At 50.7% G+C, this 27,168-nt stretch overlaps 1 protein-coding gene and 1 pseudogene across 8 annotated transcripts in view; one reads left to right on the plus strand and one right to left on the minus strand.

Moving 5' to 3' along the window:
* Nucleotides 1-27,168, plus strand: part of AXIN1 (axin 1) — a 65,389-nt gene that overhangs the window by 27,314 nt on the left and 10,907 nt on the right. For 5 of the 8 annotated variants that reach the window (XR_010836468.1, XR_010836469.1, XM_067012755.1 and 2 more), the window contains exons 4-7: nucleotides 9,124-9,195; nucleotides 17,079-17,219; nucleotides 20,555-20,651; nucleotides 25,301-25,438. Coding sequence is in view for 5 of the 8 variants with exons in the window: in XM_067012755.1 (XP_066868856.1) it covers nucleotides 9,124-9,195; nucleotides 17,079-17,219; nucleotides 20,555-20,651; nucleotides 25,301-25,438 (448 nt within the window). In the remaining 3 variants the exon portion in view is untranslated. The remainder of the gene's footprint in view (nucleotides 1-9,123; nucleotides 9,196-17,078; nucleotides 17,220-20,554; nucleotides 20,652-25,300; nucleotides 25,439-27,168) is intronic. The other 3 variants (XR_010836470.1, XM_059036343.2, XM_059036344.2) reach the window with 1 other exon arrangement.
* Nucleotides 3,475-3,699, minus strand: LOC136792537 (small integral membrane protein 15-like; annotated as a pseudogene).

The raw sequence follows: 27,168 nt of genomic DNA on the forward strand, positions 1-27,168 counted from the left end.
AGTGGTTGTGGCTCATGGGCTCTAGAACACAGGCTCAGTATTTGTGGTGCACGGGCTTAGTTGCTCCGCATCATGTGGGCTCTTCCTGGACCAGGGATCGAACCCGTGTCCCCTGCGTTGGCAGGTGGATTCTTAACCACTGCGCCACCAGGGAAGTCCCCAGATGATCTACTCTTAATTGGCATATTTAGTTGATTTATATTTAATATATAATAATTACCAATATATTTGGACTTAAAGCTGTCTTTTAGTATTTATGTTTTATTTGTTCTTCCTCATTATCCTTTCTCGTTTCTTTTGGATTAGATATTTTTTTGTTATTCAAATGCCCCCCTATGTTAGCTTGTTCTACATTTATGTACTACTATTTTTTTAAATTTTTAATTTATTTTTAGTTTTGGATGCATTGGGTCTTCCTTGCTGTTTGTGGGCTTTCTCTAGTTGCGGCGAGCAGAGGCTGGCTACTCTTCATTGCGATGCGCGGGCTTCTCACTGCAGTGCCTTCTCTTGTTGCAGGGCACAGGCTCTAGGTGTGCAGGCTTCAGTAGTTGTGGCTCACGGGCTCTGTAGTTGTGGTGCACGGGCTTAGTTGCTCTGCGGCATGTGGGATCTTTCCAGACCAGGGCTCCAACCCGTGTCGCCTGCATTGGCAGGCGGATTCTTAACCACAGTGCCACCAGGGAAGCCCTGTACTACTACTATTTAAGTGGTCCCTCTAGAGATTACAGCATGCATCCCTGACCTATTCAAGTGTAAGTTGGTTCTTTTGTCACTTACCAGAAAATGTAAAGACTAAAGGTTAAACTAACACAAGTTATGTACTCCCCCATTGCTTTTTATGCAGTTGTTTATTTTTTTGTATGTGTATGTATGTATTTATCTATCTATTTATTTGGCTGCGTCGGGTCTTGGTTGCAGCACGTGGGATCTTTGTTGAGGCGTGCAGGGTCTTTCATTGCGGCGTGTGGGCTCAGTAGTTATGGTGCGGGCTTAGTTGCCCGCGGCATGTGGGATCTTAGTCTTACAGCTGCACCATCCAAGGTAATTTGTCATTTTTTGGTGCCACCGTTAAGATTTTCTTCTGTGTCTTTGGTAAAACTACTGAAGTTTTACTATCATGTCTGTTTACCTGGCTTGGGGTTTGAAGTACTTTTTGAATCTCTGGCTTGATGATTTTCTTGAATTTTGGGAAGTTCTCAGTTATTAGCTCTTTAAATATTGCTTCTGCTGTATTCTCTCTTTCTCCTCTCCTTCTGGGATTCCAGTGACTGATGTGTCAGACCTTTCTTCTTTTTAAGTCTTTTCAGTAGTTTCTGTCCTTACCATGCTTCAGAATGTATATTTTCCAGACCTATGTACCATTCACTAATTTCTCTTCAGTTGTGTGTAGTCTACTGTTACGTCTGTGGAGTTAACTTCATTTGTTATATTTTTCAGTTTTAGTGTTCATTTGATTTTTTAAAAATATTCAGTCCCCTGCTCAAACTCTTCAGCTTGTCTTAACTTACTGAACACATTAATCACATATATTTTAATGTCCTGTCATTTTAAAATTGGGGTGTTTTGTGGTTCTGTTTCTGTTGTCTGTTTTTCTCTTGTTCTTGAGTCAGTTGGTCCCGTCTCTTAGTATACTGGGCAGTTTTTATTGAACACCAGACATTGTATATGAAAAATTTAGAGATCGTTTGAAGTTCCTGATTGTAATTTTCTCCAATGAGGGCTTACTTTTGCTTCTGACTGGCCTTTAGTGTGGGGACCTCATGCTTTACTCCAGCCAGGTACCAATCTGATTTGAACACAAGACTTCAGTCTTTGGGCAGGCTGGTCTATTTCAGGTTTATCCCTTCTCCTAGGATATAGCCCATTGGGGTCCCAACTGAAGGCCTGGGGTCTTCACCAGGGCCCACATCTTTGGTGCACTTGGAACACCCACTTAAGAATTCTGGAAGTTTTCACATTCTCAGCTTGGAAGTCATTGCTTGAGAACCTCAAAGAGAAAAGTGGGACTGTATGTTTGACTTGCCTGTCTGTCTTCCTTTTTTCTCTCATGCTTTGGCCCCTTAAGAGATCTCATTTCCTTAGTAGCTATCTTGTGCCTTAGAACAGATGAAAACATTTCTGTTTTTTTCCCTTTTTTTTATAAAAAAGTATCAAATTTATTTCAATATCTAGTTTCATTTTTAAGTTAAAGCGTTTAGACAATTTTTTTGTAATTTAAGATTCATTATCAGAGGTGAGGAAAATGTTAAAAAGCTATTAATTGAGGACAAATAAAATTATTAACCATGTGTTTATAAAAGACGTGTTAAAGAGTAAAACGTTCCAGTTACACTACTTAACTGAAGGAAATATCCTTCAGCCCTTTATTTCTAATTATAACACGTTCTCATTTTGACATAATTTACACCTTTTTCACCCAATTAATACTATGCTAAACAAAATTTTTCCAACTGTTAAGCCTTTCTTTACCATTTATGAAATATGACTTAACTGTTACTCTTTAAAAGTTCCTTAAAAGAAATTTGAAATTTTAATTTTCACCATGAACCTGTTTGATCAAAAAAGTAAAGGACATCACTACCACATGAATTAAAAGAATGGAATAGAAAACAAAAGTGGTATTATATAATCAACAAATTATTTGATAAGACATTTTAAGTACTTCACATTTCTACTTAGCACAAGTGAGAATTAACTGGTTCCACGGTACTACAAGGCTTGGCAATTTTACTCCAAGCTTTAAATCATAGTGTTACTCTACTCAAGTCATCACTAAGAAAATGGCAGTGTTCATAAGTACAAAAATTGTTATATCCAGTAAGTGGTATTCTACATAGTCAAGATAATAAGAGAATTCTTTATAAAATTAGATTTTAAAAAATGCAGAATGTCTGGTAATTACCAGTATCTCAAAAGCTTAAATGAGAAAAATACAGAAAATAGAAGTACTCATTGAATAACATTATTTTGCTTTGAGGAAGCCAGAAATGATTTTATTCCAAGAAATAAGGAATAATGATAAAAGATGTGATTAATATACTGTATCTCTTTTAAGCCAAAGCACACTTTTCACCTCAGGACAATTCTGATTTTTTACATTCTTAATCACCTTTGTCCAGAACAGGACCCCATTTTAAGCCATTATTTGAATAGAGTCCATAATCTAAAGCCATTTTTCTCCACAGGATGTTTTCATTTTAGTACATATGCTGCAAAAAGGCAAATGACTAAATCAGTTATAAAGAATTTGTAGCATAATACATGCCAATTTACAGTAACTGTCAACAGACTTCTACACTGAAGCCTGAAAGTTGCTACAGTACAGGTGAGAACTAACATGATTCTTCCATATGCTCAGACTTAGTTTACTAAATAATACTGTCATAAGATCGGAAAAGAAACCTTAATGGGTCCTTCCAAAGCTGCATAATTTTCCAGACAATTTTCCTCTGGTTGCAGAGCCTGTTCATTCTTTCAGTCCTTTTTTAGTCCTTTAGCTTTTGCAGTATTTTCTTGACTTTTTTGTTTCTTCTTTTACTCCTTTTCCCTGGCCTCAATCATCTTGGCCAGTTTCTAAGACAGTACAGCACTTGCTAGAAACAATGGAGTTAGGGCCAAAATAACTGTTGTAAGGAAGCCATATGGATCCTTTGCAGCCCATTCCACAATATACTCAGCCCAAGCCTTTATATCAAACATCTTTGTAGAGGCCTTATGCTTGAGTAGTGATCTCTAATTTTGTCCTGGGATTATTAGCCAATCACAATTTCAAATAACCCTTGGTTGGTTGTCTTCTTTAGCTCTACCATATACTTCTGAGAGAATGCTTAAATTCTATATACTTGGGCTGTTGGCGTGGTGGCCACCTCTGCTGGGCACGGGGGCAAGACCGTGGCAGTGGCTGCCACCAGCCTCCCCTACATCGTGCCCGGGACAGTGGGCTCGGACCCTCACTTCCAACTCTCTGTCTGTTTTTCTAATTGTCCTTGCAGGTGGTGAGGTGTGCAGCAAGCAAGTCCACCTTGCACACCAAAATCCAAGGCTCACTTTATTTTATATATCAGCTGTTTACTTAGAGCTTGATTTAGATGAACGCTTATATTAGGTAGTTCTGTTGTGTGGCTTTAAAAGTCAGAAAAGTCTGTGAAGAGACGAGTCCTGATAGGCATCCCTGTTTCTCTGGACCTGCCTTAAGCTGCCTCTGGCAGAGAGGCTGTCCTGCCTAGTGGAAATCAGAGTAAATGCTCCATGGGTTGTACAACTGAAACGTTCTTCAGGGTCCAGACACCCACCCCATTCACCCTCTTAATACTGTCTAAAGGTAAATAATCTGAATAATTGTGTGTCCCTCTAAAGCGTCTTTATAAACATATAGAATTAATATGAACATATTCTTATATTTTTAATGCTTAATACATTTTAAAGTAGGAATTTTCTTTTGAGAAATGGACGTGACCTAAAAATTTAGGTCCATCACACAGAATGTGGTATTCATTGAGTATAAACTCTAGACCTATTGCATATGTATTCATTTTTCAGGTGTAAAATGAATTTACTAATCACTGTAAACAAATTTAGAGTTTTCTTTTGTTTGGATTTTTTTTTTTTTTTTCAGTACGCGGGCCTCTCCCTGTTGTGGCCTCTCTCCCGTTGCAGAGCACAGGCTCTGGACATGTAGGCTCAGCGGCCATGGCTCACGGGCCCAGCCTCTTCGCGGCATGCAGGATCCTCCCTGACTGGGGCACAAACCCGTGTTGCCTGCATTGGCAGGCGGACTCTCAACCACTGCGCCACCAGGGAAGCCCTGTTTGGATTTTTATTGCTTTTATCCATCTGAGTGTTGTTGCCCTGTTCCCCATGTGACAAAGGTGGCTGGGTGGATTAGTGGCCAAGTTCACTGTTGGGGAAGAGTGTGAATGTAACTAACTGGCCTGAATGAGAAACAGACTCAGGGTTCTGGTGGATAGAGCATTACCCAGCACAAATGCCAGACGGGTTCAGCCCCACATGCCGTGTGTGCACAGGACACGTGCACCTGCCATAGCATGAGTTTCTGTGCTCAGCATTCGCTCTGCAGCACAGCAGGCCCACATTTGAGCCCACGTCGCCAGCACTGTTGCTGGGAGTGGAAAACAGGCCTGCAGGTGTACCTGTGCTGGAGCCCTCCTGCCCCCACTGGGGGTTCCCGTCCTCTGCTGGTCTTGGGTTCCCAGCCATGTGGCTGTGCTCCACCCTCAAGGCAGCCTCCGAGGGCCACAGGTGTGGAAACTGCAGTGTTGAAGGGGCCTGATGAGGCCTGGCGCTGTGCCCTGAGGTGGCAGCCTGAGCCCGGGTTAGACCAGTGACAGAGAATGCTTTTGGACATCCTAGCATTGAAGGAATGTCAGACTTGCCCCTTGGTTCTTTGAAATTCGGTTCGCTTTGGAATGTAAAGTTTTGTGGTGCCACCTGCAGTTGTGCTGGAGATAACATAAACATTTCCATGGTGAACAAAGACTGGCAAATAAGAGCAGCCCAGGCCTTTTGTTTTCACAGGGTCCACCCTATGTACATATGGAAACAGTGGATGTATCTTACCTAGTTGGGCTTTCTCATAAGGTGGTCAGGGTAAGTTCATTCGGATACAGTGAACGTCCTTTAAAAAGAAAATCCTTTTGAAACATTGTGAAAGAAAGCTTCATAAGCAGAAAAATCAAATAACTTATAAAAGCAAAGTACCCAAAGAATCTGTGTTTCTCCCTAAGGTTTTCACTTTCTGGATAGACATCTATGTGCTGCGTCAAGGAAATCAGACACGGGTGTCCTGTTAGCTTAGAGAAGGGTTGAGGATTAATTACATGGTGATGTTACAAGGTGAAAAGGGTGACCCGAGGCTTGGAGTTTCTGATTTCTGAATTACTTCGAGGGAACAAATCATACTGTTATATGAACAGAATTTTGACTTTGACTACTAGATTCATAAGTGTATGTTTTAAAATTTTTAATAAGCCACGTTTTGAAAGTCACTGATTTGGTCTTGTAGTTTCAGCCCCAAGAACTTGTCTCCTTAGCAGAGTTCTGTGAGAACTCAGGGTTGCAGCCCTCAGCCTCCCGCCTCGCTTCAGGTTATTGACTGATGACTGATTCAGACCTGTGTTAAAGAGGTGATGGGTCTGCCATGGGATCTGCTGCTTTGAAATCAGCAAAGACCCATGTCTAGAGTCTCTGGCTTAGTTTGAAAGACCTCAGGGGACAGGCATAGATAGCATCTCTGTAAATTACTCTGAATTGCCTGCAATTTGTTGGGAGTTGCCACTTCTAAATGTTTATTGTGACTGTGAGTGCGTGAGGTGTGATTGACACTTCTTTGGAACTGGTAAGTTCCTTGAAGCTTGTTTTTGAGTGGTCAAAGCTGGAGGGAGGGGCTGAAGTCTCCAGGGGAGGGTAGTGCCGGATGCAGGCTGACCCCCATCATTGAAACGAGAATGATTTATTAAAAATCATGGTGACAGATTCTGTGAAACATTTTTTGTTCCACTTTTAAAAAAATATTTATTTACTTATTTTTGGCTGCGTTGGGTCTTCATTTCTGTGCGAGGGCTTTCTCCAGTTGCGGCGAGTGGGTGCCACTCTTCATCGTGGTGCGTGGGCCCCTCACTGTTGCGGCCTCCCTTGTTGTGGAGCACAGGCTCCAGACGCGCAGGCTCAGTAGTTGTGGCTCACGGGCCCAGTTGCTCCGTGGCATGTGGGATCTTCCCAGACCAGGGCTCGAACCCGTGTCCCCTGCATTGGCAGGCAGATTGTCAACCACTGCGCCACCAGGGAAGCCCTGTTCCACTTTTTAAACACTACCACATAAACTTCCTCTTCATCAAATCCATGTAACCTAAAAATCTGATGTGAAACATTTGTGTAAGTCCAGGTCCTGAAGATATTTCTGCTGACATTTGAGAAACCAGTTGTGAGCAGAGAAAAGCTGATTCAAATTTGCAGTGTTTACACTAAGCAGAGAGGAACGGGGTTTCTGGTTTGGTTGTCACCATGTTTGAGCTCTCGTTGGCAAGTTCCACATGTGACTTCTGTATAGCACTTTATAATTTTCAAAGTGGTCTTCATATATATTGTTCCATAGATACCAACAATTGCTCTGCAGCAATAAACATCCAGGGACGTGTTATTATCAAAGTTATATAAGAAATATATTTGGTGCAGGAAAATTGAAAAATACAGATAAGTGAAAAACGATCTGATACCCCACTGCTCAGAGGTAGCATTGTTCTATGTGGATCCCTCTAGAGTCTTCTCGACAAGTGTAATCTACCTTTTCCCTGGGAAGATGGGCTCCATAATCCACCTCACCCACAATGTGAATTTTCAACAGTTATTATAAAGAGTTCCTGGTTTGCGTAGCATAGCTACATAAAAGATTTGTGGCAAAGAGGAAATTATAACAGGTGGATCCCCCCATCCCGGCTTTCTCCTCTGAATCTTTCAAGTCAGCAGTGCTTGGTCTCCCTTGAGTATGATGTTCTTCTGACTTCAGAGCCTTGAATATGCTTTGTTAAGCATCGTACAGGAAGTTAGGTGGAGTTGTGGGATATGACTGTGACCTGCAGCCTTTACCACACAGCCTTGTCCTGTTCCTTTTGTGGGGCACCGTGCAGGACAGCGTGGGGACCCGTCTGAGTTGAGGGCCTTCTGCATAGTCTGGCCCTCGGCATCGCCTTTTGTATACTGTTCTGTAGGATGCTTGGACTCCTTTCAAAGAGGCGACCCTTGTTGGTCCACTTTGCAGGGGAGGAACCTGCCCAAGGTTAGTCGCTGGTAAGTGGTGGTGAGGGCAGATTGGGCCCTGGCAGTCCAGTGATTAAGACATGGGCTGTCACTGCCAAAGGCCCGGGTTTGATCCCTGGTCTGGGAACTAAGATCCCGTGAGCCACGTGGCGTGGGGAAAAAAGTTGGACTTACAAGTGAAATGAGGAAGTGTCCTCGCCATCTGTGCCTTTGTCTTGGTCGTTTTTCTGTGGTTTTGAGGGTGCTGTAATGTGAGAAGATGAGCTTTGGGGCAAGTGGCCTTGATCGGGAGCTGCCCTGTCTGCCTTCCTCCTGACGGGTGGGATCGGACGCGGGGCGAGCCCCGCATGTCTGTTGGGGTCTGGATGGGAGCTCCTCCCTCAGTGCTGGGCTCCCTGAGGGTGGCAGGGAGAGAGCTGTAGTCTGGGTGCCACCCCCACATGACTCTATAGACTGCACTCCCTGCTGCTGGAGCTGGTGCAGTGAAGGGTGGGGGCTGGCCTTGGCCCGCTGTGGAGCTGTGCAGCCCCAGAGGAGAGTGGTTGCCGGGCGGTGGAGGGCGTGCTGCAGCACCCCAATCCTCAGGCAGCACTCGGCATGAGAGGGCCAACATGCGTGGACTGCAGGATCCATGTGCCAGCAGGAAAAGCAGACGAGAGGGGGCGTGTGCTCCTGTGTGAGATTCTAGAGAACAGTGATGGGTGGGGGTGGTGCTGGACAGGGGATCGGAAGGGGCACAAGGAAACTGGGGTTGTGGACGCATTCATCCTCTCGGTCACGGTGGCAGCCGCACAGGGTGGACGCGTGTCGGAAGCCCTCACACCGCGCTCTGTAATTGTGTGCAAGACATCATGTGCCTTCTCTCAGGGACCCAGGGTTTTAGGAGCACAGGGGACGCAGCGTCTGTGTTCCTGCAGGCCGGCCGAGCAGACCAGATGGCAGCTCCCCTCATCCTCTGAAATGGGGATGATAAACCCACCTGCTCACAGGGGTGTACCTTTAACCTTTCTTATGTTTGAATATACAAATGAATTACATATTCTGAAAGTTAAATCCTCGAGTTTGCTTAGAGAGAGAGAAGCTCTCTGTCAGAAGCAGCGTGGGGAAGGTCAGCCATGTTCTCTTAAACTCATTCAGCATCGTTGTGGTTCCTGCCCATGAATTCCGTAACTATACTATTTTCTGTGGGTTTAAAAACAGAGAACAGGAACCAGAGCCCACCTCTCCTGATGCTTTTCCAGGGCAGCAAGACTCTGCCCTCCTGCTCATAGGATGAGGCCACCCGCTCCCACTTAGCAATGTGCGTGGGCCTGTGGGGCTCATTCTGGGTCTGCTCTCCTCGGTTTACAGGTGTGGAAGCCAGACGTGGTCACAGAACCATCCGAAGGCGGAGTGGGGCCGGTTCCTGCTGACGACAGGCAGGTGGGTCCGGCAGGTGGGGCGAGCTCACCAAGGCCTAGCCCGAGCTGCAGCTCTCCTCACGCCACGTCTGTGAGTGAGGGGGTGAGCGTGGGCCAGACCTTGAGACAAGAGGTTTCTGGATTTTCTTGCACCTTGAAGAGTTGACGGAGACCCCAGAGAAGGAAGCGACACTGCCCCCTCTGCTCCCCTAAACAGAGGAAGGCGGGATTCCTATTTCCAGAGTCAGGGTCTTCTGACCAGCCCTTCAGTTGGAAACAACTGCGGAGTCTGGATGAATTACGTAGCACTATTGGAGGGACTGCAGTGTAGGAATTAAGATACTTGGCAGCTGTGGCCTGTGGGCTGGGGAGAGGCAGGTGGAGGCCTAGACCTGCCCGGGAGGAAGGGCCAAGGCACGAGTGGGCTTCGGCCTCTGCTCACTGAGAACCTGTGCTGCGGTTCCCGTGGTAACCGATGCGTGCATGGTGGATGGTCTCTTCAGGGAAGAGAGTGGCATCGGCAGGGCGGGGACCCTGGGCAGCGCGGCAGTCCCCTCCCTCCATCACACTTCCGCCCTTCTAGGTCCCCTGGCCTCAGACCCTGAAGTGTCCGTGGCCCGGAGGGTTTTGAGCTCCCAGGTGCTGCGGGGCTGCACGTGCAGAGATGGAGCAGGGTGAGCGTGGCGAGGGGTGCAGGGCCGAGGCAGCAGCGCATGTTTGCCTTAAAGACCAGGTGGCTGCGCCACCAACTGCCACCCCGTGGGCAGGAGGAAAGCATGTTTTCCTTAATGCCGAGGATCACGAGTGTGTGCATGGATAGATAGGTTATTTCAGCAGGTGGTATGCCGGTCACATTTCGGATGGTTTGTTTTGTCCAGAAGGTGTGACCTTGAATCAGTTAAAGGGCTTGATGGAGGAAGTGCTCTCAGGAGTGGACTTGCTGTCCCTTTGGGGTAGTGATTCTGGCCACGTGGCAAGCTTCCCACCCAACAGCTCCCACTGCAGGCCTCTATGAACAGTGTGCAGTGGTGTGTCCCCAACACCTCCGTGTGAGCAGGGACCCCCACAGTGCCCAGGCCAGCCCCCCGCACGCAGATGTGGGCCTGGGACATGGTGAGGCTTGAGCTCAGTGAGGAGTAGGTGTTGGGTGAAGATGGGTGTGACTTCCTGGGGGTTGGGCCCTGCCAGTTCCAGCACGTGTGGCACTGAGCAGAGGATTGTGGGTTGAGACACGAGGCTGCCATGGTCGGAAACGACTCCAGCATCCAGAGTCAGGAAGTGGGTGGCAGGGTGCTGGGTACGGAGGCCGGGAGGGCTCCCAGGGCTGTGCTGAGGCCCACTATTGAGTGGGCCTCATGTCTGACCGATTGGGGAAGCCACATAGGCTCCGTCTTTCCTCTGGTCTCTGTTTATTTTCTTTGTCTGAAATGACCTTAATCATTGTTCACATCCCTGCCCTGTCCCACACTGTTTTGTTGGCTGTGTTCCCAGCGGCACCTGGCACGGAGACAAGTGCCTTTCCTGCTTAACCTCAGGTTGTAGCTGGGCCATGTCCCCACATCGACAAGTGAATGCATCACGTGCCAGGAGCCATTCCGAAGCTGCCACCTGCCGGAGGAGAGATGGGCACCGCACACCACAGTTAGCAACTCCATGTGGGTCAAGGCCCAGTGACTAGCAAGGACCAGTGTCCCACAGGCAGATTTGGGATTTTAGGGGCCAGTAGAATCACAAGTAAAATTCTAGGAGGCTACTGCCTCCTAGAGGCTACTGAACTTGTATGTGGCCAAATTACAACATTAAAAAAAGCAAACTGCACCTTATTTGCCCCTCAGAGACCTCCCACCTTGCTTTAGGAGAGAATTAGAGAGTGGAGTATCTGGTCTCCGGCGTTTCCTCCAGACCAATGTGAAGGCGAGCGGCACAGGGACTCTCTCTCGCGGCAACCGGAAGCCTTGCTTCTCAAATTGAGTGTGTGAAGCTGCTGCAGGACGGGAACCTGAGTGTTTCTGGAATGCTCAGCGGACTTGGTAAGCCACTTAAGGCATTACTTTTATGCCAGAACAAGCAGGAGCATAACGTGAAGCATAATGCAGTATGTGCCTGAATTTCTGAGTAAAAAATCACAAGACTTCTGCTGAAGGATGCTGACCAAGGTGAAGAAGTGATTCCATGAGGTCTCACCCGCTGGGCTCTGTGGGGCTGTGTGGGGTGAGCACTCAGGCTGGGCTGCAGGTGGTGGGGGCACCAAAGAGGTCTGTTCGACGTTCCTCCCGGGAGTGGTGCAAGTTAGGAACCCTCTTTCATCCAGAGGATTTCCAGGGGGTCGGAGGTCTCCCATTAAATGGAGGAATCACACTTCTAGTATTGGACAACCACACAGTTCAGGGCAAACTGCTGAGAATAGCTAGAAACGCTGGGAACTGGTTTTCTTTTTAATCAGATTGAAGCCTTTGGAGAGCCTAACCAAGCAGGAAGGAATGGCAGCCCCATCGGAGAAGGGAGCCCAGGGAGACAGTCTGGAAAGTGTGGCTGGTCCTTGGGCTCCAGGGGGCTGGGGCCTGCCTGGGAGGAAGGTGCCCCATACGTGGGTCGGGATCCCCCCCATCCTCTGAGAGCCTGCAGCCCAGCCTGGACTCTCTCAGTTCCTGACTTTGGATTAATGTGGCTGGATTCCTAGTGCCCCAGCCACAGGCCAGGGTAAAATGCATATGCTCTGGGGAAGAAAGCATCATCCCAGGCGGCCAGTTTAGAAAGATTTTCACACAGTGTCTGGCTTTCCATCCAGAATAACCAGGTACTGAGTGAAAAATAATCAGGCACTCAAGAATACAAGGCAATGTGATAAAAAATGCGGAGGAGGAAGCCTTGGGGATCTAGGTAAGGAGGTTTACGGATACCTCCTTGGTGGAAATCTGTCAGGGCTGGGGCTGGGAGTGGGGGAGTGTTCTCAGACAGACTCTGGGCTCTGGGAAGAGCAGAGCTGGAAGGAATGGATTATAATCCATTGGATAAAATAAAAATCCACTCGGGTACATAGGACGCTAACTGATAAATACAGATCAAGTGATGGGTGTGAACAGGATTTGTATATAATCTCAAAGTATCTCCGCCACAAATTACCTCTTAATTACAAAGGAAAAGTAATAAATTTAGAGTGGAAACACTTGGCAGGCACTGGGTTTGCCACCGATATTGGGACCAACCGGCATGGTGTTTTTCTTTTTTTATAAATTTATTTTATTCATTTTTATTTTTGGCTGTGTTGGGTGTTCATTGCTGCGTACAGGCTTTCTCTAGTTGTGGCAAGTGGGGGCTACTGTTTGTTGCAGTGTGCGGGCTTTTAATTGTGGTGGCTTCTCTTGTTGTGGAGCATGAGCCCTAGGCGCGTGGGCTTCAGTAGTTGTGACACACGGGCTCAGTAGCTGTGGCGCAGGGGCTTAGTTGCTCCGCAGCATGTGGGATCTTCCTGGATCAGGGATTGAACTCGTGTCCCCTGCATTGGCAGGCAGATTCTTAACCACTGCGCCACCAGGGAAGTCCCATGGTTTTCCTTGAGGTGATATAGCATTGCTTCTGTGATGTTCTGCCAGAAATGTTAGACACAGATCTCACGTGAGACATTCTGTGGAACGACTGGCCCAGGCTCTTGAGAATGTCACTTCGGGAAGGAGGTGGACTAGGAGCCAGGTTGAAGGCGGCTGAAGACACGACAGTCAGTGTGTGGCCTGCATCTTGGAACATAGGAATAGCTCTAGAGGCCACTCCTGGGACAGTGGACGGGGTCTGAGCTCGACCTCCATGTCAGGGTTGCACTGTCTGCTGTTTTTGGTCTGTGGTGTGTCTGTCCGCTGTGCATCCCAGGTGTGGGTTGATGGGGCACTCTGGCCTCAGGCATTGGGCCTGGAGGAGAGCCTGCCTGGGGTGGGTGTGGCAGGGGGGGCAGCAACAGGGCAAGTGAGTGGGGCTGGCACCACCTCACCTTCCCAGGAGCTGCGGGAGGTGGAGAGGTAGATGATGAGGAGTGACATTTCAAAGTGCCTGGGTGTACAGACGTCTCTTAAGACCCTGCTTTCAGGGCTTCCCTGGTGGCGCAGTGGTTGAGAATCCGCCTGCCGATGCAGGAGACACGGGTTCGTGCCCTGGTCCGGGAAGATCCCACATGCCGCGGAGCGGCTGGGCCCGTGAGCCATGGCCGCTGAGCCTGCGCGTCCGCAGCCTGTGCTCTGCAATGGGAGAGGCCACAACAGTGAGAGGCCCGCATACCGCAAAAAAAAAAGACCCTGCTTTCAATTCCTTTGGCTATATGCAAAGAAGGGAAATTGCTGAATCATATGGTGACTCTTTTAATTTTTAGGAACTGCCACACTGTTCCACAGAGACTCTACCATTTTACACTCCCACCAAAAGCTTACAAAGTTCCCTAGAAACAGAAAATGATTACCAACCGGAATTCCAACCCAGTAAAAATACCCTTCAGGAATAAAGGGGAAATTAAGACAGTTTCAGATCAACAAACACCAAGTTGTCAGCCGCAGCCCCTTTACTAAAGGACATACTTAAGGGTGTTCTTCAGGCAGAAAGAAAATGCCCTCAGGTGGAAACAGCCAATGCAGGAAGGAAAGGGCAAGTATGTGGGTAACTCTAGGTGACTTCTGGCGGGATAAAATAATACTGATGATGTCTTGTGGGATTTAAGACATTACACTGAATTAAAATCCAGGATAACAACAGCACATGAGTGTGTGTGAGAGGTGAATGGAGTTAATTATTTTGGGGGGGCATGCGGGATCTTAGTCCCTGGACCAGGGATCAAACCCATGCCCCCTGCATTGGAAGCTTGGAGTCTTAACCACTGGTCTGTCCCTAGAGGAGTTAATTCTGACCATGTGTTGCCTGGGAACAGGTAAAATGCAGTTAATTGGACCTTGATGCATCAAGAGTACCTATTATAATCTCTAAAGGAACCACTGAAAAAATAGTAAAAGGCTTACTTTGTTAGAGGGAGGAGATGGAAAATAAAAAATATTCCAAAAGAAGGCAAGAAAGAACAAAAGAAGATAGAACAGCTGTGACGAACAGAAAGCAAACAATGAGATGGTGGATCCACTCTCTGTAACCACACTGAATGCAGCAGGACCAAAGGAATCAATTAAAAGGAAAAATGGTCAAACTGGAACTTGAAAAGGCTAGCTGCTTACAAAGGACACACAAAAGTAAAAGGATCTAGGAGGGTTGAGTGTGAAAGGATGGAAAGCAAAATCCTGCCAGCAGCAACCCCAGAGAGCAGGCGACGGGGAGGCCGGACGGTCCCTGGTGGGCTTTTATTCTGAGGACTGGAAACTACAGAGAGCTTGGAGGTTTCCCTGGATGCCGCATCTGGGTTCTGGTTTCTGGCCGTCTTGTGGGGAGCAGCCCAGCGTCCCCCAAGTGACATTTCCCAGAATTTCCTCTATCGTGCAGCAGCCTGCAGCACCTCTGTCCTGAGAGCCAGCCTTCCTGTCCACGGTCTGCACCTCGCTGGTCTCCCTCCTTTCTGTTCTCTCTTGACAGCCCTTTGCTTCCCTTTGTGTCTGGACTGGGAGCTGTGTACATAGTGGGGTTTGCTCTGTACTGGAGGCCGTGGAAAGGATCTATATTTTTCCTGCTTATCGCCTCAAAGCTGGTTTTTCTATACGCGTGAAAGACGTGCCGGAAACTGTCAGAGGAGGGAGCAGACAGCCCTGGTGCGTTGGCGTTGCAGGCTTGCTCCTGCCCTCGTGGTTGTGCGGGGTGCTGGCCGCGATGTGACGGGGACACTGAAGAGCAGCTTAGCGCTCCCCGTGATCTGAGTTCCAGTACAGTGGCTGTTAATGGTGACAGCATTGGCGGTTTTGTTTTTAAAGACCCAGAGGAATAGCAGTGTCCCTGAGAAAGAGCGTGACGTTGCAGATGTCTGCTCCGTGTCAGTGTAAACATAGGACCAGGTGCGGGTCCCCGTCTGTGAAGGTGTCCCCATCCCTTCCCATAAGCCTCTGTGGCTCTGCCGCTGCCCTCATTTGGCCGGAACATGTTAGTGGGCTCCAGGGATGCCCTCAGGCTGCCGTAGGTGGGTCAGAAGGACCCTGGTGCGTGGTGACTGACCATCTGCAGTGTCCCCCTGTGGTGTGGGGATGATAAGCACCTGATCCTGAGCTGGTGGGCGAGTCATGTGCCACATCACCGTCCACTGCTGTGGCCTCAGTGGCAGAACAGGTGGGGTGCCGTGGCTGCACTATTTGTGCTTGTGGCCCCTGGGGAGGTGGGCTGCTCCTCTCCAGCTGCGCTGCCCAGCCTGGCCCACGTGTGCTGCATGACAGGCATCCAAGATGGAAAGGTGCCTGGTCCACCGTCTCGTTAAAGTGCCTTTTCCTGAGTGTGTGCACAGCACAAACCAGGGCTTCCAAGGGTTTTGTTCTTCCGGTGGTCGGCGTCCACACGGGGCTCTGTCAACTTAGAAGCGTTGTGGTCCCTTCTCCTCCCGCATCGAGGACACAAGTCCAGGGGGCGAGGTGACTCCTACCACGTCCCTGGAGTCAGTGCAGCTGCAGTTCACTAGTGCCCTGACCAGAGCGGGGCGTTTGCACAGGCTCAATGGGCCCCCGGGGAGTCGTAGCCCTCGGCAACCCTTGGGGACTGACCAGCATTGCTTCCACGGAGGCTCTGGGAAGAGGAGGCAGTGTGGGGAACAGCAGCGAAGGGCCAGTAGGGTTGTCGTGGGATGAGCAGAGCAGGGTAGACTCCAGATATCGATGCATGTGTTCGGGGAGTTAGGTGTGAAAGTATTCAGAACAAGGTGGGTTGTGCAGTACTTAATGCTAACGACTGGCTCTCCATTTTGATGCAAGGGAGTAGGTAGGTTTTACACACACATATTTTGGGTAGAGATCTAAATTAAAAAAAAAAAACTATTGAAGCATTTGAGGAAAAACAGAAGACTATATCTGTAATCTTTGCATGAGGAAAGCTGGCCTATGTAAGATACAGAAAAATCTATAAAGGGAAAGATTGCTAAATTTGATTTCACAGAAATAAAAAACTTTTGTAATATCAAGATCAACATAAACAATGTTAAAAAGTGACATTTAGGGAGAAAATATTTTCCCCGTATATAACCAGAGGTTAATAGTAAGACTATTTAAAGGCATCTGTAAATCACTAAGAAACTCATAAACAGTCTAATAGAAAATGGACAGAGGTATGAACAGGTAATTTAAAGAGGAGGGAATTTAAGTGACACCCAAACATCCAGCCTGACCACCAACCAGGGAAATGCAAACTAAACCCAGGTGTCAGTTTCTGGCTAGTCACATGACAAGTGGTGTTGGGTCCCACTCAGGGAGTGCTGGACTGCTCCTGGGAGCAGGTGACCGGGGTGGGCAGCGAGACAGCCACTGTTAAACCCACAGGTCCCTTCACCTGCCATCCCCCTCATCCGTCCTGTGGTAGTTCTCAGTGCACGGCAGTCCTGGCCTGCTCCGTGACCCCCTTGAGGGGGCCATGGCACCACCGGTGCTGCATCTGTGCCCACAGGGTCGGGTGGCTTTGCGGCTGATTAGCGAGTCTGAGGGCAGCGCTCTGTAGGAGCAGGGAGAGCAGAGCAGCTGTGCCCCATTTCCAGTTATGTGCATAAAAACGCCAATTCAAATAACGCTCCGTGTGTTCACTTACACGTCTGCCTAATGTGGAGGGAAGATGTGGGAGGTGCCCATCTCCCTGGGAAGGACAGCGGGGTGGGAGGCAGGGTGGAGACGCCAGCCCTTTCTGCTGTCTTCTGAATTGTTTGCATCTGTAGTTGACATATTGGGATATCAGATGATTCTGAAAATGTGGATTAATGCATGAGGACGTTGTCCGGCAGCTGCTAACATGCCTCTTTGTTGGCAGGTATGGATCCTGGCGGGAGCCTGTCAACCCCTACTACGTCAACTCCGGTTATGCCCTCGCCCCAGCCACCAGTGCCAATGACAGTGAGCAGCAGAGCCTGTCCAGCGATGCTGACAGCCTGTCCCTCACCGACAGCAGCGTGTAAGTGCCCCTGCCTGGGAGAGCAGCCCCTAAGGGGGCAGCCAGGGCCGTCTCCCCAGAAGCTGCTTTCGGGCCCTCCCCAGTGGGGTGTCAGTGCATCTGCATTGCAGGGAGTGTCACTAGAAATCCTCAAGCAAACTGGAGCCAAGGTTTGTTGTAGTTGCTTCCCTCCAGGCCGAGGCTGCTGGAACCTTTGGAAGAGGGAAAGCCTCAGAGCTGCCTGGGCTTGCACCCCAGGTTCTGGGTCTCTCTGGTGTTCACGTCTGAGGCGCGGCCAAGGCAGGCCATCCCCGAGGGCGTCTCCAGTCCATCCTGCTCTGTGATCACGCTCCTTTAATCTGGAAGCCATCTCACCTGCTCAGCAGCGCCTGTTGTCCCCTCAGCGTGGTTCTGTACTGGCCCCCTGTGCCCGACAGCTCAGGGATGGCCACCAGGGGCCACAGGAGCCACATTGAGCCTCTGTATCACTTCATGGTGACAGCTTCCTTCATCGTCTTCTCCAGGGAAAACCCTCCCTTGGGGGAAAGTGCTTGTTTCTGATACCTTTCTCTTTGGTTCAGCAGGTGACTTTGGGGACCCAGGCGTGCATCAAAAGTTTCATTGTGTCAGACATGCCCGTGTCACATCAGGGTGTTGCCTTTCTGCCTGCTTGGGTCACGTGGGGCCCTGACTCCACTACCCATGAATGTCAGGCTTGCCCAGCTTTCGGTCGTACGCCATTTGCCATCTGACCACCACCAAGGGGAAGGTTCTGTCCGGGCCCAGGCCCAGGGTAGGAGGCAGCCTTTGGCTGTGAAGCCAGCAGGTGTGGGCCCGTGGCCGCATCTGCAGGTGTCCTGTCCCCACGAGAGCATGTGGGGTTGTGGACCTGGCTGCTCTCAGTGGGTCATGGGGACTCTGCCCCCGCCCTGGCTAGGGTCTAGAGGTCAGATAGGTTTAAATAAAGAGGAAAAGGCTGCTGAGCTCGTCTTTGTAGTTGAGCAGGCCTTTCCACGTTGAGGTCTTGCTCTATGGGCCTTCTTCTTGGTATACGCTTTGTGCTGCCTGTGTCTTTGTGCTGCTTTCCACGCTGCATTCTGCTGCACGGGATGGGACAGGCTGCTGGATGGGATGGGGGCGGTCAGGCCGCTGACAGGACGAGTCTCTGAGCAGGTTCCTGCAGCCCCGTGCTGTGTGCGTCTGGCGCCCTTTCTCTTCCCCTTTGGTGACCACACGGTGGAGGCGTCATCCCGTCAGGTTGAGCTTCTGTGGGGCATTTCTCGTTCATCATTACCTTCTCCTTTGTCTTGAGTCTTTAATATAAAATGTTGACATATTTTTAACAACTTATTTGAAATTACTGGGATTTCAAACACTACCTTCCATGAATATAAAGTATCACATAAAAGGGTTCCAACGAACTGCAGCCCTTCAGTCCCCCGGGAGCAGCTGACAGCACGAGATCTGTTTTCCTCTTCCCCGACACTCAGTTACTGCAATGACAATTAGTCTCTTAATTCTCTCCAAGAAAAGGATATGTGTTTGCTAAAGGAAAGATCTAAAAATTAAAAAATTTTTTCCCCTGATGTTCTATTCATCTTGGTTTACACTGAGACTCAGAAATGTAGGCATAGTCGAGAATTAGGTATGTAAAATTGTGGCAGATATTTGAATGTATATGAAGCAAAAAATAGGATCATGTGTTTCATCTAAATTATTTCTGATGGCAACTCAGGGTCGCCTCCACCTGGCGAAGTGCTTCCTAGTCCACTGACTTCAGGCATAGATTCTGAGGATGGTGCCTGATCCTCAGAAGCATATGGATTTTAGGTGCCCTGTCAGTACATGAGAAGCAGACATGTTGGTGGCTTGGAAAACCTGAACAAGCCCTGGGACATGTGAGGGCGTTCAGATGTACTTGACGCTCTTCTTCACTGATGCCTGTCCCCTGAAGCAGCCTGGCCCCGCTGGACTGCTGAGCCATCTGCACTGTCGCACCGCCTGGGACCTTGACAGCCAGGGACACCCGGGCACACCACAGCCTCTCTCTGCTCTGCTCTGAACCTAAATGCACCCTTTCCAGCCAGCCTGGTGTGCAGCCCTGCCTGCCCACAAAGCCACAGAGCTGTGGCTGTGTGTCTGCCCGAGATGGGGCCAGGACACACCGAGTGCTGTGTGCTTGGTGCCTTCGCTAGGCGCTCCAGCAATTGATGCAGTGAGATCAGAATTGTCATGGCTGCGTGTTCACATCCTGGTGTCCAGTGAAAACAGCACTGCTCTGGCAGCACTTCCCCTGTGGGCAGTGCTTGAGCAGGATGCAAGGGGTTAAGATCGCTGGCACAGACATTCACTGCACCTGCTGGACAACTGGGAGGCTAGAGTCTTCCAGTAGCAGACGATTGGGAGGGCCATCTCTTCAAGCTGTCGGAGGTGGCAGCACGCCGCAGAGTCCTTCAGAGACAGAAGTGGGAACCAGAGAAGGCTCCTGTTGGCCACTGTGCTCCCTGGAGTAGCTTTCAAATGGCAGGAGAGAGCTGCCGAGTTCTTAAGGGACAGCACATGTGCGGTAAGCCATGTGTTGGATCTGCTACTTCTCCTGAATAAGTGCTTCGTTATTTTAAAGACAGTATGTAATTTTTTTAAAAATTATTTATTTATTTGGTTGCTCCAGGTGTTAGTTGCAGCAGGTGGGCTCCTTAATTGCAGCTCCAGGACTCCTTAGTTGCGGCACACGTTCTCCTTAGTTGTGGCATGTGAACTGTTAGTTGCAGCATGCATGTGGGATCTAGTTCCCTGACCAGGGATCAAACCCAGACCCCCTGCATTGGGAGTGTGTAGAGTCTTATCCACTGCACCACCAGGGAAGTCCCAACAGTATGTAATTTAATTTTTATTTTTATCATAATCTTCAAAAGGGTTTATAACTAAAATTTACGTCAAGGAAACTAAATTTGAGCATTTGACAGAGAGATTACACTGCATTACCAGTTTACCTTGGAAGAAAGCAGAATATAGGAACCTTGGAAATCTCTTTCAATGGGATCTAGATTGTCTTGGCTACCCATTTTGCAGCCCTCCAATGTTTCCAGTCCATTTAGAGCACCCCTTCCAGGTAGGCACACCATATCCTACCTGGGCAGTAAATCAGGGGTCAGCACACATTTTTCATAAAGGATCATGAATAGTCTCTGTCCCATGTTCTTCCTCTGTTTTAAAAATGTAAAAGTCATTCTTAGCCCATCACACCTCAGAAAAATTGGCTGTGCTGGCCCTGCTCTAGATAAAGCCAGCTCAGCCAAACTTGGTTGAGCCATTCTATTTGTGCTCACGCTGGACTGTCTCTTTCTCCTGGACAGGGATGGAGTCCCACCTTACAGGATCCGCAAGCAGCACCGCCGGGAGATGCAGGAGAGCGTCCAGGTCAACGGGCGCGTGCCTCTACCTCACATTCCTGTAAGTTTGTCTGCACAGCCCTTGCCCTCCCCGTCTCCGAGTTTGGGGCTCACCCGCCCTCCTGGACCCGTGCCCACCCATTCTCTCTACTCTGACCAGGCTGCTGTGGCACTGGCTTGGCTTCCTAGGAGCTCAGCTCAGGTCCAGGCACGGCACACGGTCACACGCATGCTTGCCCTGTGGCTGGAGGAGGCAGCGCCCACACAGTCGGTACAGATGAGCAGGGACTGCCCTCCTCACGGCCTTTCCCATCGTGTTAAGTGAGGTGCTTCTCCTGGAGGTGGGAGAACCGCTCAGAGCCTGTCGCTGGCTCAGTGCCCAGGCCTGGCCAGACTGGTGGCCGGCGGCTCTGTGGGACAGCATGGCAGTGCCCCCGTCCTGAGCACCCATGAGCACTGCTTTGTTCGGGATGAAACAAGGCATCGGCCGACTGCCTGTGGCTGAACTGTGGGGCATCCTGACTTCAAAGCTGCCTCAACTTCACCTCTTGGATAAAAATAACAAGGTGATAGTGGTTCTCCTGATTGTGGGCACTGGGGACCCTCAGAGAGACCAGTGCAGGGTGGGGCTGGGCAGAGAGTTCTTTGCTGATGATGGGAGGGATTAGCTGTCCTCGTATGGATGCGTTGACTTGGAGGGGGAAAGACCTTGCAGGGAAGATGTGGTCTCGTCGCGTTGGTGCATCCACAGTGACTCGTGTCTTCCTGGAGGTTTCTGTGCAGGGAGAGCAGATGCGTCTCAGGATTGTTGCACACACCTGCCCTCCATCAGGATTCCTTGGTTAGAGTCTTTTCACTTTTCTGTAGATGCTTTAATTTCCAAATAAGAAAAGTGATATGGTTGAGAAAAGGGCATTTTGTCACCTCCCAGCTACCCCTTGGCACAGATGTGCCTGATCCAGGCACCGATGTTGTCTGCTTAGGGACAAATGGAAGGTGCTATAAGGGCTGTGTGTGCACATGTGTGTGTACATGTACGCGTGTGTGCATATGTGTGCCTGCCTGTGGGCAGCCTCCTGGGGAGCACTGAGCTGGCTTGTATCTGGAGCAGCCTGGGCCTGAGCCGAGGCCGTGGCCACATGTGTCCTCTCTGCTCTGTGGACCAGGCTGGGCAGGGGCACAGAGGAGGTGCCCAGCATCTTGTGTCCCGGAAAATAGGGGTGCAAGGGGACATGGAAGGGGTCACAGTCAGTGCCGTGGAGTGGGGTCCGTGCGTGGATGCTGACGTGACGGGGGTGTTGAGCCCGTTGACAAGCAGGGTGTCAGCATCGTCCCCAGTGTCCCCTCACAGACCACATACTCCCGGGAGAGAAAGCTGCTTTGCGAGAGGACCTGCCTGGGCTCCTGCGTCCGTGACAGGACACCAGAGCTACCCCTGCGAGGACATAGCCTGAGCCAAGGGCCGTCCTGCACAAGAACTGCCCTTTAACTCTCATAGGTCACGGGGTCATGAAAATCCCATGTGGACCCAGCTGAGGCCACCGCACCCTCCAGGGTGAGCCCAGGGAAGCGGGTCAGGGCCGGAGGTGCTCGTGTGGGAGAGTCCCTGTGTGTAGGAAGCACGCTGTCTGCTGTCAGATCCAGGAAAAACGTTCTTCGTGTTATTCTTGCAACTTGTCTGCAAGTTTGAGATTTTTTCCAAAATAAAAATTTTTTAATTTGAAAAATTAAACAAAGTGTTAGACGAAACCTACAGAAAGAGCCGGAGTAGCACGGGGGCGGGTTGTCTGTGTGCAGCACTGAGAGGGGCGGATAGGACAGGGTGGCCCAGAGCCCACGTGCTGCCCAAGCAGCTTCCAGAATCAGAACAGCAGTGCCCTTGGGTCCCGGAAGGCCCTTGGCGGGCAGTCCTGCATCCTGAGGGTCTTTGTTTCCTGGCCCTGCACCTTGAGCCCAGATTCAAGAGAACAGCCGTGCTGGGTAAATGGGAGTGAGAGGAGAAACACACCATGAGTGGCCTGCAGCCGGGGGAGTCCTCCCTGGGGTGCAGCTGTCTGCATGCAGGGAGAGGAGTCCCTGCCAGGGCTAGGGCTGGGTGGGGGCTGGTTGGCAGCTGTGCTTAGCCTGGCCATGTGCTCGGGGCAGAAGGTGTAGCTGAGTTTTGTTCAGTGATGTGGTTTGAGGTTCAAGGTGAAGAGACTTCAGCCTCATCCACCACGACTCATGTGGGTGCCTTCCCTGGCAACAGGAAGAGAATGCTGCTTCGCACCTCTGTTTGTCAGCGACATGTCTTCTGTGGCTGGTGCCCCGGGAGCCCGTGCACATTTGTTTGATTGTTGGACCGGACGCTGGGTGGTGGGCAGAGGTGGGTCCAGGGAGCTGGGGCTCCTGTTGCCGTTGCACGTCTTTTTTGGGAGTTGCCGTTTCTCGGAGGTGTCTATTGTGTTCAGTACTCCTCGCTGTGAGACGCACGGGGGTTTGGGGAGGCCAGTGGAGGGGACGCATGTGGGTGACTGTGCTGTGGGAGAGAGGTGCCAGCATGTGGGGGAGCCTGTGGCCCTCCACATGTGAAGTGTCTGGTCCTGAGATCCTTAAGGCTGAGGGAGGAGCCTCTTCTTTGTTGGCCTTTTAAATTCCTCAGAAGTTTCACATTTTTATTTACTTGAAATATTCTCCTTTGTGGTTTTCTTTTTTTTTTAAATTTCTTCAAAGCTGGAGAGGTTACCGTTCTTCCATGAATCTGATAATCATTGTAACTTCTGACAGCTTTCCTATTTTCGGAGTCACAGCTGCACAGCTTGGAGGCTGTTTTCCAGAATGGACTCGCTGGGTCTCGTCAAGAGCTTTTTCCTTCTGCTCTTGTGTGGTCAGAACCTTGCGCTCTCACCATGTGGATGTCGTGCTGGTGTCACAGCACTCTTGGCTCAGCGCTCCCTGCCCCGGCTCTCCTGCCTCTGGCCTCTGACCAGCCAGCTTGGTGGGGCCGGGCTGCCCTCAGGTCCCTATGGTGTGTCCCAATGCCCGCTCTTGAGGACTCCTTCCAGGGCCCGGCCTCTTGGCTGTCCCACTGCCCAGTCTCCTGGGGCTCATCATCCACGTCCACCTTCTCTCAGGACCTTCTAGAAGTGCCGGGCACCCTGACTGCCCTTCTTGGGCATGGCCTCCTCAGCTCCAGGACAAACCTCTGCCTCGTGTTGGGCACTGCCTGGCCCTTGGCACCAATTTCTCCGTCTCTGAAGCATTGGCCTGTGTCCAGGTCTCTTCGAGCCTGTCGTGGTCAGCGTCAACCTCAGTGGCTTGTCTCTGAGCCCTTGATGTGACTTTCTTCCCTAATTTTACATGTTTCTGAGGAACCAGGAACTGTTCTCATTCCTGTCTTGTAGATGAGGAATGGGTGTGCAGATCCAGACCATGTCCAGAGCCCCCTGGTGGGAGGGCTGTGTGGGCACCAGCTCCACCCAGGCTCCCATCCCTATCCCACGGCTTCCCGCCTCTCCTGCTTCTGTCTGGAGGCCAGGGTTCTACATAGCCACTGTCCACCCAGAGGTCAGAGAGGGCCCCTGTGCGCCACCCTGTCGCCAGGCCCTCCCTCGGGTCTCCCCTCCCCCTCAGCAGCCTCTTCATGCAGCACTCAGGCCGCTCGCATCCCTCCCTCACTTAGACCTCAGTGGCTTAGATTTTTAAAACATGTTTTGCTATAGAGGACATTTATTGGGACAGCTGGTGAAATTGGAATAAGATCTGTGATTAGTTAAGAATATTGTATCAGGATTTTTTTTTTAATAATTGTCCTGTAGCTAGGTACAAGATTGTCCTTGGTTTTTGTTAAATACATTCTAAAGTGTATGGGAGTTAGCAGGTGTCACACGTGCAGAGTGTTCTCTGCTGGCTCAGGAAAGCGTGTGCGTGTCTGTGTCTAGGGGAGAAAGTGACAGCAAGTGTGGCAGGTGGCAGTGGGCTGGGGTCCAGGTGAGGGTGCACAGGAGTTCTTCGTACTCTTCTTGCAGTTGTTTTGGATTTGAAATTATTTCACATTAAAGCTAGCTACTCCCCACCCCTGCAAAAGAAAAAGCTATCCAGTGTATTGTTGTAAACTGCATCACGGAATTAAGTTCTCTGAAAGGAAGAGCCGTCTGTCATCCCACCTCTCCCTTGACTCTTTCCTGTACCCAGTGTTTTGTGTCCCTCATCCCAACATCAGCCCAGAGCCTGGTCCACGCACACCTGAGTGCCAGGCACTGCTGCCCCCTTGTGTGCAGGGCGGGCGCTGCAGGGAGCAGCCAGCCCTTCTGGCCCGTGGGCTCGTCCTGTCCTCAGTGGTCTTCGCAGCTGCAGCCCTCCTGCCACGCCTCTGCCACGGCCCCAGCTGCCCTGGGTCCCAGCCTGGGCAGTCACGAGAAGCGCTTCTCTGGGACGGGCCAGAGCTCTCGGGGTAGGCTTCCTTGGGCTGAGGGCGCCGGGGTGGCCTTTGTCCCGGGGACGCAGCTCCCTGCCTGCTCAGTGTCTCCATCCGGGGTCATGCGAGGCGGGAAGCGGCGCTGTCTGCTCATTCTCACTGCCGGGTCAGCTCTGGGTTGGGGAGAAATGGTCTCTGCATTTGGATAAAATGCAGGCCCCATGTTCTCTCCTCACCTGCGGCGTGGCAGGGCCACCCAGGCGCGAAGCAGCTCCATACTGCACGCATGGCTCACCAGTGGCGTCTCCTTGCAGCGCACGTACCGAATGCCAAAGGAAGTCCGTGTGGAGCCCCAGAAGTTTGCCGCAGAGCTCATCCACCGCCTGGAGGCCGTGCAGCGGACGCGGGAGGCCGAGGAGAAGCTGGAGGAGCGGCTGAAGCGCGTCCGGATGGTGAGTGGGTCCCATGGCAGGGCGCCACACCAGGTCTCCGAGGTGTGTGACCACACTTGGTAGAGTTTAGGGGGCTTTCAGGCCCTGAGCTGCTCCCACCAGGGCCCCCCAACACCTCCCCGCCCCGCTGGATCGTGCTCCGCCCCGACATGGGGGTTTATGGGCAGCTCTCCCGTGACATCTGCTCCCAGACCCAGGCCTGGCCTGCATCCTGCTCAGTACCCTCCCTGCCACACGGAGCTGAGATGCCCTCACATGGGCAGGAGGGGCAGGAGGCTCCCAGTTGTCACTTCCGAGTATAGAATGGCTTTTAGGTCTGGACACAGGCTCTGTTTTGTCTTGTTTTATGACCTGCAGCCTCGTTTGATGGAACTTTGGAGGCTAAGAAGTTTCATAATATTTGTAATTTATTTGCTTTACTACCTTTCTGCCCATAACTGCCAGAGATACCTTGCTTTTGTTGCCCTGGGCATGTCATTCTATTAGACTCGTTTCCACACATTCAGGGCCTCCATGCAGAGATGCTGGTGACAGGTGTGCCCCTCACACACCCTCCCTGTGCCCAGTCCCCCCTGGACTCCGTGGGCCTCAGTGCTGTGTCCCACAGGCCTTTGCTTTTTCTCTTAGAGCAGAAATATATTCTCTTCTTGTTATTTTGCCCAATACTTGAAACTCAAAAATGTGACATTTCCTGAAGGAGTTGTTTCTCCACCCAATCTTCCTATTTAATATACAGGACTTGAGCCCTCGCTGGACCCCATCAGAACCCTTGGGAGGGCCCTGCTGTTTCAGTTCCACATTCCCCGGGTGGGCCGTATGCACAACAGTCTGGAGGCACTGCCATCAGGGTGGACATGGGGCCTAGCACGTGGTCACACCTGGTGGTCCCCTCTCCTGCCTCCTGCACCCGGCTCCAGAGCTCCCAGTGATGCCCAGCCCTGAAACAGGGGGCCTGGCTCCCCCATCTTCCCCCGCGGGGAGACAGCAGGCAGGTTTCCCATAGCGTGTCAGACCCTGGGACCCCTCATAGCACCAGAAGGTAGCCCTGAGAGTAAGATGCTGGCGAGCGGGGCTGCGCTGTGAGGAGCATCAGGGAGCCTGCTCGGCCTTCGCTCTCCTCTTCCATCCGCATGGCAACGGCACGGCCCTCACAGAGAAGGTGTGGCCTGAGGGCTTCTCCTGAGCTGACCAGCTATCCTTGTGCGGCCCCCGAGGTCACCCGACAGGCACCCACCGTGCAGACTCCCGTGGCTTGGTCTCACTGCTTGGGAGGGAGTGGCTGGCAGGGCTGGGGTCAGGGGTTGTGCTGGCTGAGCTGCTCTCGTTGAGGCTGTGAGGCCTGTGGAGGAGCTGAAGGGACAGTTAGGGGCATGGTTTCCGCCTCCTGTGACCCCGCTCTGAAAAAACGAACACAGGGGGAAGGGGAAGGGTAAGCTGTGACAAAGTGAGAGAATGGCATGGACATATATACACTACCAAACGTAAAATAGATAGCTAGTGGGAAGCAGCCGCATAGCACAGGGAGATCAGCTCGGTGCTTTGTGACCACCTAGAGGGGTGGGATAGGGAGGGTGGGAGGGAGGGAGATGCAAGAGGGAAGAGATAAGGGAACATATGTATATGTATAACTGATTCACTGTGTTATAAAGCAGAAGCTAACACACCATTGTAAAGCAATTATACTCCAATAAAGATGTTAAAAAAACAACAACAAAAAACACAGATCAGAG

The sequence above is a fragment of the Kogia breviceps genome, chromosome 14 (assembly GCF_026419965.1).
Source record: "Kogia breviceps isolate mKogBre1 chromosome 14, mKogBre1 haplotype 1, whole genome shotgun sequence".
Classification (NCBI taxonomy): Eukaryota; Metazoa; Chordata; class Mammalia; order Artiodactyla; family Physeteridae; genus Kogia; species Kogia breviceps.